The sequence below is a fragment of the Chrysochloris asiatica genome, unplaced genomic scaffold (assembly GCF_000296735.1).
Source record: "Chrysochloris asiatica unplaced genomic scaffold, ChrAsi1.0 scaffold00129, whole genome shotgun sequence".
NCBI lineage: Eukaryota > Metazoa > Chordata > Mammalia > Afrosoricida > Chrysochloridae > Chrysochloris > Chrysochloris asiatica.
This window is the reverse complement of record NW_006408647.1, coordinates 6,531,487-6,540,746: the sequence shown is the minus strand read 5'-3', so window position 1 is coordinate 6,540,746 and position 9,260 is coordinate 6,531,487. Positions and strand designations below refer to the sequence as shown.

General features: G+C 40.6%; 1 protein-coding gene across 1 annotated transcript in view; it reads right to left on the bottom strand.

Annotated features, from left to right (window-relative positions):
* Positions 1-509: 509 nt before the first annotated feature.
* The window catches only part of PAPSS1 (3'-phosphoadenosine 5'-phosphosulfate synthase 1), a 174,525-nt gene continuing 165,774 nt past the window's right edge, over positions 510-9,260 (bottom strand). The window contains exon 12 of the mRNA XM_006869328.1: positions 510-1,236. Within this exon, the coding sequence (XP_006869390.1) occupies positions 1,098-1,236 (139 nt within the window). The 3' untranslated portion in view covers positions 510-1,097. The remainder of the gene's footprint in view (positions 1,237-9,260) is intronic.

The following is a 9,260-nucleotide window of genomic DNA, read 5'->3' as shown; positions in this document are numbered from 1 at the left end:
ACACAGTGAAAGTAACAACAGATTCAAGCATAACAATTATGAGGCTGTCACAGTGGTTCGTTTTGTTGTACATGGGGTCGCTATGAATTGGAACAGACTCAATGGCACCTAATAACAACCACATCAACCACAACGATTTAAAAATGATTTCTTTCTACAACTTAAGCTAGTTTTTTTCATAAACATAAAGTAATAAGTACCCATTTGTATATATTCAAAATCCTTGGAGGAATCTTCCCTAAGTGTTTAAGAATATTATGGAGATTTTGAGAACTGGTTGAGTTCTTACATACATTGAAATGCATTATTGTTTTCTTACTGGAAGTAATGGAATATAATCTTGTGCTAGCTAAAAGTTTGTGATGTAGGCAACATGGTGTTAGAAACTAATCAGATTCCAGAATGAAAGCTGCCTGTATTTCCCTTCCCCATCAGAAACTTTTTCACAAAAAGAAGTGTAGAAAAAAATTATTAATCAATAAAAAGTACCACATACATCATCCCCATATTTTATTTTATTGAATACAGAAAGATCATCCCGGACTTAAACACAGATCACAACGGTTACTTTAGATTACAACAACTGAAAGATCAATAACTGATTAGAAAGATGAAAGTAGTTTCTATTTTCAGTGTAGAAAAAAAGTCTAATTGTTACAGATATCTTATAAAATTCCCAAAACAAGATCTAGCCAAGTACATTGTTTGGTGAATTAATTTTTCCTTTCTTTCTATTTAAAGGATGAAAAGTAAGATTCAATGTAGATACTACTGGTTACTACTAATAAAACAGCTTGAAAAAAAATCATTAGCTAGAAGCATAAATATAATATAAAAAGGCAAGATTTTAAAATCTTATTGTAGGAGTATTAATTATAATAAGTGGAAAAGATACATTAAAAACATCAATGTGTTACACTTGTTCAAACAGAACTCATAAAGCAGACGAAAACTGATGCTAAGTAAGGAAAATGGTCTATTTTTAAAAAGCACTCCCAGACAGACATGAGCACAAAGCAAAGCCAACAGTGACTGTGTGGTCCCCTTTTGTTAACCAATGAAGTGTCAGAGGTGGAGCTGATGATGGGGTGAAAAGCTTAAGCTTTCTCTAAGGATTTGTAGTACTCCATCAGCACAGTCCAAGCCTTCGGGGCCATAAAACCTTCAGGAGGTTTCTGGCCTTCTCGGGCAAGTCTGCGCATGCGTGTTCCTGAAATAAATTCAAAGTCTTCGTGGCTGAAAGAGAAGGAAAAAAGAAAGACGTTTTACATTTTAAGAATATATAAGCATTTATTCCTTCTATTTGTGGTTGGTGTGTGCCATCAGGTCAGTTCTGACTCATAGTGACCCTATATAGGGTTTCCAAGGAGCAGCTGGTAGATTTGAACTGACCTTGTGGTTCACAGCCCAGTGCAGATCCTACAGCACCATGTAGACAAGCTTAAATATAACCTGGCTAAAATGTAGTGCTTGTCAATAAGCAACGTGATTCTAAATTTGTCACTGAATCATATCAAGTATTACTCATTTTTAGAACTAGGGGAAAAATTAGTTAAAAGTTTTATTGAGATCATTGTAGATTCATACACAGCTGTTAAGAATCATGCTAGACAGCTGATGTTGCTGTTATGTGCTGTCTAGTTGGTTCCAACCCATAACAACTCTATATAGTGTTTCCAAGGAACGGCTAGCGAGCTTAAACCACCGACCTTGTGGTTCAAATGGACTATGCAATGCAGCGCAGTGACCCACAGTGCCACAACCAAGTTCTTGGGTCACTGAGGCCACCAGATCACAAGCTCCTGCTTCTGTTCTAGTTAACAGCTGTATGTTCCCTCCCATCTTCAGAGTTAATATGAGGATGCAGTAAAATGGAATGCCAGTGGCTCTAGTTTCTAGAGGTGCACCAGGTATATTTTCTCCTCAAAGAGAAATACGTCTCTTTAAATTAATCATCCTAGGAATCTAACTTAAGGAAATAATCAGAGATACAGACAAAGATTATAAAGGAGATGCTAATATTAAAGCTGTTTTATGGTAGCAACTATGATTTGGACCTGAAGGTTCAAAGGAAATGGCTATATAAACTATGGTGCAGTCCTTATCGAGACGGACTGACACAGTGGCAGCAGCAATGGGCTCAAATGTAACAACTGTGAGGCTGACACAGGACCACGCAGTGTTTCTTTCTTTCTGTTGTGCCAAGAGTTGGTATAAGTCGAAACCAACTGGGCGTCACTGAAAAACAGTCTTGACAGGAATACAGTAATTCAAGAATAGTGAAGTATGCGATGAAATGTTCAACTGGAATACAGAGTAAAATAATTGGGATAAAAAGAGAGGTGGCTATAAAGAAACACATTTAATGTGAATAGTAGCTATCTCTAGGAAGTCATATTACAGAAGCTTTGTATTTTGTTCGTCACATTTTCTGCATTTCTCCAGTTTTCTACAATGATTACAAAGTCTTTATAGTGAGAAAAACAGTAAAGAAAATCTCTATCCTAAGTGATTTCAAGTTATTTTAGAAAATCATTAATTTGGGTGCATGGTAGCTCTACAGGATGAGCAATGGACTGTAAATCACAAGGTCAGCGGTTTGAGCTCACCAGTCACTCTGTGGGAGGAAGATGAGGATTTCCGATCCTGCAGAGATTTACAGCCTCGGAAACTCTATTCAGGGTCATTATGAGTCAGAACCAACTCCACAGCACTTAACAACAATAATCATTAATTAGCCTGAGGGCACAATCATTTGGAATTACACAGGGTCCTGTTAGAGCATTATGCTTCCTATTCTTGACCCCACAGTACTTCCTATGGCTATTAAATCACACTTAAAGACAGAAATAGCACTGTGCACAGAGCACACATTCAAAAGATAGCTACTGATTAGTACTCAGGTACTTACTCTCTTTTTCTAGTTAGAGGCTTAATAAATATTTGGTGAAATTAAAAAATGAAAAGGTCTACATTATTGTAAAAGCTTAAGAAAAAGAACCCCCGGGAGGGGGGGGGGAGATTGTTGGTTACTAGAGTGTGAAGGGTGGGGCGAGGGGAAGGTGGAGCACAGGGTAGGAAATAGACACAGGATGGTTTGGGAGCTGGAAGCAGGGCGGGACATGACACAAGAAGTGGGAGGGGAATGGAATAATAAGGCAGGTTTGCATGGGCTAAGTGGGATAGAGGTAAATACTGATGTATGTTTAGCCTTGGAATAACAGGGCTCTGGGATACAGGAATTGAGGCATGGTTTGAATGGGTAAAATAGGGGAAATAATGTTAAGATGCTTGGCTGTCTTTTGAATCTTGGTTTCTCTTGCAGACTATTATAAAATAGACACTTGAGGGGAAAAGAAAGGAATAGCCAGAAACATCATCATAAAAAGCTTGTAAGTCCATCTTTGCCTATAACTGATTGGTGTTGTTAAGTGCCGTTGAGTCGGATCTGACCCATTGCGACCCTGAATAGGGTTTTCAAGGAGCAGCTGATGAGCTTGAACGGCAGGCCTTGCAGTTCAAATGGCTTTGCAGTCTGGCACATTAACCCACAGCACCACACCAAGATTGGAATACTAAAATGGAGCTAGAACTTGCCCAGTGAAGGAGGCTTCCTGTGGAGCCTTTGCATTGCATAAGACCATTAAGTGGAATCCTAATCCCCATCCAGAATCTTCTGAGGTGGGAAATTTCCACTTGAAAGGACAAGTAGATCAGCTTGGAGTGGCTAGAAGAACAGAAGATACTTCTTGAAAGAAAGACCAGCAGGAAAAATAAAAAAACAGTGACAGCAGTCCAATTGACTACTACAAGAACAAGCAAGTTGTTCACCAGGGAGCCATCAAGGCAAGTGATCGGGTCCCCTCAGGGCAAACTCCCTTCCAAGACTGAGACTCAAGGGGAATACACAAGCAGGCATGTGGTCTTGCTGATGACCACATTGGACTATTGATAACGGGAAGTGGAGGAAAAACAGCAATGAAGTTGTGAGCTAAGTCCTACCATGTTCAATAGACTACTGTCAACCTGTGTTGATATCTAGTTGGCCAGCAGTGTGGCGAGACCTGGGGACTCCTGGGCCCAGGGACAGGGACATGTCCACAGAGGTCTAGAGTGGAAAGTGAAGCATCCAGCTGATATGAAGTGAGGGGAGATGCACAAGAACACCCATACCTGCAGATAGTACCCATTTGACCTGGCTTCAATGGCTGGATGATCAGAACTAGACTAGAGTTAGAAGAAGAGGAAAAAAAGGGTAATCTGCTACAATTTAATGAACTTGACCTACACTTATGGATACAGTAGCTCAAAGGTGGGAACAAATTCTTTACAATGACAAGGATCATTTCCAATCCCTCAGTACAAAGGGTAGACAGGGATGGGCAACTTAGACATTAGCTACCCAAAATGAGGGGGCTACAAAGGAATGAAGTGACTGGCTTACAAGCTTTCAAGAGGGAGCCTATTATTCAGATGGCGAGGAGGAAGGTAGAATCTCCACTGAGTGGTTTCCAACCTGTCTAGATGGGGCTGGTGAAAGGAGATGGAGATAAGACTCCTGTGGTTCAATAGTGAATAACTGCTATCAGACTGATTGTGAGTGTTGCAAATGTAAAGGTAGACATTTTGTACCAAAAGTAGGGCAGTGGTTGATCATGCAGTCCTGGAGTGGAAGACCCTGGGACCATCAATGGAGAAGAGCAGAGTATGAGACCCTATCCAGAGAAGCAGTGATGCCAGAGATGGAGGTAGAGACGATGACATGGAGAGATGGAGCAGCTGGGGACTCTGGACTCAGGGAGTGAGAGGGGTCATGTGCTGATGGCTGGGGGGCAGACTTGTGGGGTGTACCCTTTGGTTGTTTGAATGGTTATACATTCCTGAGTGTTTCAGTGTACATCAAAAAACAAAACAAACCAGAGGGAATTGAAGCAAATGCTGTTTAATGATGATGCATGGAGGGGATTGTAATCATTGTAATGAAATGAAATACGATAGGATAAATGTAAAGCTGATGTTCTCCCATGTAAACTATCAGTCAATTTACAATAAAAACTTAAAAAAAAAAAAAAAGAAGAAGAAGAAATCACAACTCTCACTTAACACTTTATTTCACTGTTGGAAAGTTTCCACTCAAATAAATAATCCAGTTAGTCACACAGAATGGGGAAAAAAAAAAAAAAAAAGGTCTGTGTATAGGAAAATTGTATCTGCTCAGTATAGAGCCAATTCATTGTCCTACAGCTTTTAGAAAGGGGCGGGGAGGGAGTGAGGTAAGGCTTCTTGCGGCCATGACTATTCTGAACTATTTTTATATTCCTTTTATACCTAAATCTGGACAACTCACCCAGGAGGTTTCTATATACCATTCAGAATGTTCTCTTCAACAGTCCCCTCCAGATCTGCCCTTCTCTCTGACATTGCTCACCTTCTCTAGAGTCAGAGGAACCCACACACTATCTTACTGGCCTCAGGCATTTATTATAAGAGCTCTTGAGTTGTCCACTCACAGGTTTTGGGCTCCTGACCAAGAAAGCAGTATCGGGAGAACAAACAAGATGAATAAGGTAGAAGTGTAGTGGGGAGCTCCATCAACAACAACACAGTATATCAAACCAAGCAAGCTCAGGGGATGGTACCAGCTAGGAGAATTTGTAGCAGAAGCAAGAAATCCAGTGCTTTCTAATCCAAGACACTCAGCTGCTCCCAGAGCTTCCATCTTGGGTGAGACCAAGCAGGGGAAGGATTGGAGCAGCCACGGATGCCTGACAGAACCGCAGAGATAAAAGGGTGGACACCTTTTTTTTTTGGTATCTGCTCATTGGTCTCTCGCTGGCTGCGCACCTCCATCCTGGTGACTAGAGGGGGTGCCTGAGTAGATACCCCAACCATGGAGGGTTCTACTACACATGCACACAGATCTCCTAGAAATTTAAAGTGACAGTTTCCACTTAAAACCAAACGGCAGTGCAAAATGGCCACAGCTGGCCCTGAACTGTTTATAACTAGACAAAAGGCCTGATTGGGGATTGTGGAGCAGGACAGGCAGACTAATCGGGAAATAGGCTGAAAATTAAATCCTGAGTTACATCATAACGACCAACAGTGACATCTTGAAATTTCTCAGGAAGAAGAGTGAAAAGGGAAGCCCATCTCCTGATCACATCTACCAGGAGGCAACCAGAAAGCATAAAAAATACCAAAATACACACCTGTCTAAGTATTAAGGCCACAGATAACTCCTGAATATGCCCAAGAAACAGAAACAGGTGACCATATCTGCACATGTCCAGAAACGAGATAAACTGACTGAGGCAAAGGAGCTGGACATAGACTTACACTCCATACTGGAAGATGGACAGGCATTGGAAATGCCTGAGACAGAATTCAGAAAAATTATTATAAAATGTTTCAAAACACTGTACAATGGAGTTGAGAAAAATAAGGAAAAAGTTAGGAAAGCACTATAGGAACAATCAAATAAGATAGATACAGCATTGGAAACAATTCAAAACCTACAGAAAGAGGTCCAAACGATTAATAATAGAATATCAGAAATGGACAATACACTGAAAGGTAAAAGGAATTGAATTGAAGAGATAGAAGCCAGAACTAGTGAGCTAAAAGATCATCTCTCAAAACTACTAAAATAGAAGAGCAAGCACATAAAAGGATTAAAAACTTGGAAGAAAGCCTAAGATTCATGTTGGACAACATGAAGTGAAATAATTTAAGAATTATTGGCATTCCAGAACAGGAAGAATCACACAAATTCACAAAGGATATAGTTCAAGAGCTTCAGGATGAAAATTTCCCTAACATACTGAAAAACAAAAAGATAAGCTTTCAAGAAGCTGAACAAACCCAAGGAAGGATAGACCCTAAAAAAATATCAACAAGACATATAATAATCAAGCTCTCCAAATTCAAAGGACAGAATCCAGAAAGCAGCTAGGGAAAAGAGAAGTGTAACATATAAAGACAAGCAAATCAAATTGCTCAACAGAAACAATGCATGCAAGAAGGCAATGGGAAGACATATATAAAACCCTGAAAGAAAAAAACTGCCACCCAAGAATCCTCTACCCAGAAAAGATGTCAATCAAATACGATGGTGTCATTAAAACATTCCAGGATAAACAGAAGCTGAAGGATTTTGCCAAAGCCAACCCTGCTATGAAAAACATCCTACAGGGAGTTCTGTGGACTGAGAACCAACAAAAACAGACAACAACCAGAGGATGATTTACGTGGCAGAATCACTCTGAACTCAATCAACTAATGGAAGAGTCAGGAACAGAATAAAATTATAAGAACAGAGGATCTGGGAGGTCAGTCTATGATCAAAACAATCACAATGTAAAAGAAGGTAAACACAGAGGAACAGATATTCAGGTGGTGGGAAGGTCAGGTAGATTACTGGATAAAATAGACTGTCTTAAATAGAGGGAAGAATTAATGGAATATAAGGTAACCACAACAGTGGGGTTGGGATGGGGAGGGTTAGTTCGGATGTTGAGGAGGGCAATACAAGAAGTGGGGGGGAGGTGGAAGAACAAGATAGATAGGGGAACACTGAGACATGTTTGCATGGCCTAACTGGGACAGAGGTTAATAGTGATGCATGCTCAACCTTGGAACAGCAGGGCTTTGGGATACAGGCATCTATGTATACTTTGAAGAGGGGAAATACTACTAAAACACTTGACTGTCTTATGAATATTGGTTTCCCTTGCCTACTATTGTAAAATTGATACTTAAGTAGGATAGAAAGGAATGTTGGGAAACATGATTACAGAAAATTTGTAATCACGTCTTCAGCCTATAACTGATTGGAATACCTAAAAGGGTTTCTAGAACTTGCCCAGTGAAATAGGCCTCTTGCAAAGCCTTTGCAGAGTACAGGACCTTAGGCAGAATCCTGAGTCCCATCCAGAACCTTGTGAGGTAGGACATTCTCACTAGCAATGACAAGCAGACCAGCCTGAAACAGCTAGAGCAACAGAAGATACATCTTCAAAGAAAGGTCATCAGGAAAAACACACACAAAAAAAGTCAGCATGACTACCTACTACAAGAATAAGCAAGCTGTTTGCTGGGAAGTCACCAAGGCAAGCAATCAAGTTCCTTCAGGACAAACTCCCCTCTAAGACTGAAACTCAAAGGAACACATGAACAGGCATATAAGCTTGCTGACAACTACACTGGTCTACTGGTGAGTGGAAGAAGAGAAAAGTCAGCAATGAAGAAATGGGCTGAGTTCCCAAAGTCCATGGACCCCCATTTACCTGTAGATGAGAGGCAGAAGAGGAAAGGCTGGTTGGTCCAAAGTGTGGTGAGACCTGAGGACACTTGAGCCCATGGGCAAGGACTTAGCCACAGAGGGCTAGAGCTGAGAGTGAAGCATCCAGCTGATATGAAGTGAGCGGAGATGCACAAGAACACCCAAACATGCAGACAGTACCTATTTGACCTAGCCTCGATGGCTTGATAATCAGGACTCGACTAGAGAAAGATTACCAAAAAAAAAAAAAATCTTTTTGGAAACAAGGGTAAATTGCTACAATTTGATGAACCTGACTCTTACTCATGGAGGTAGTAACTCTAAATACCAACAGGGAGGGAAGGAGTCTTCATATCAAGTACCAATGTTATCCCCTCTGTAGATAGGGATGGGCAAGTTAGATATTGGCTACCTAAAATGAGGGGGCGATAAAGGCAAGAAGTGACTGGCTTACAAGGTTTCAAGAGGGAGTTTAGCTTAAGAGTGCGTGTATGTTGGGGGGGAAGGGACCCTGCTGAATAATTTTCATCTTGTCTAGAGGGGTCTGGTGAAAAGAGATGGGGATAAGATTCATATGATTCAATAGTGAGTAACTGTTATCATGACTAAAAAAAAAAAGCAAGCAGTATCATGATCTCCTTAGTGGTCCTGATTGTCAATTACATTCTGGTGTCTCCCTCTGCTTTTCAGACTTCTGTTACCTGTGTTTTCAATAATCTGCCTGTTCACAGGTTCACTGAACCTATGATTTGGTTTGATTACCACCACTAAGCACCTACTGTTCCTGGTCTTCCACTATGTCAGTACTTTACTTATTGGTCCCAGACCTAGCTCTTAGATTCACTGCTGGCCCCAATTCTAACCTTTCAAACACTCCAGCCCAGTGCTTAAACTTTAATGTAAGTCCTCTGCTCCTTGGGACAGTTCTAAAAGTTTTATTCTGGGGGGAAAAAAAAAAAAAATATATATATATATA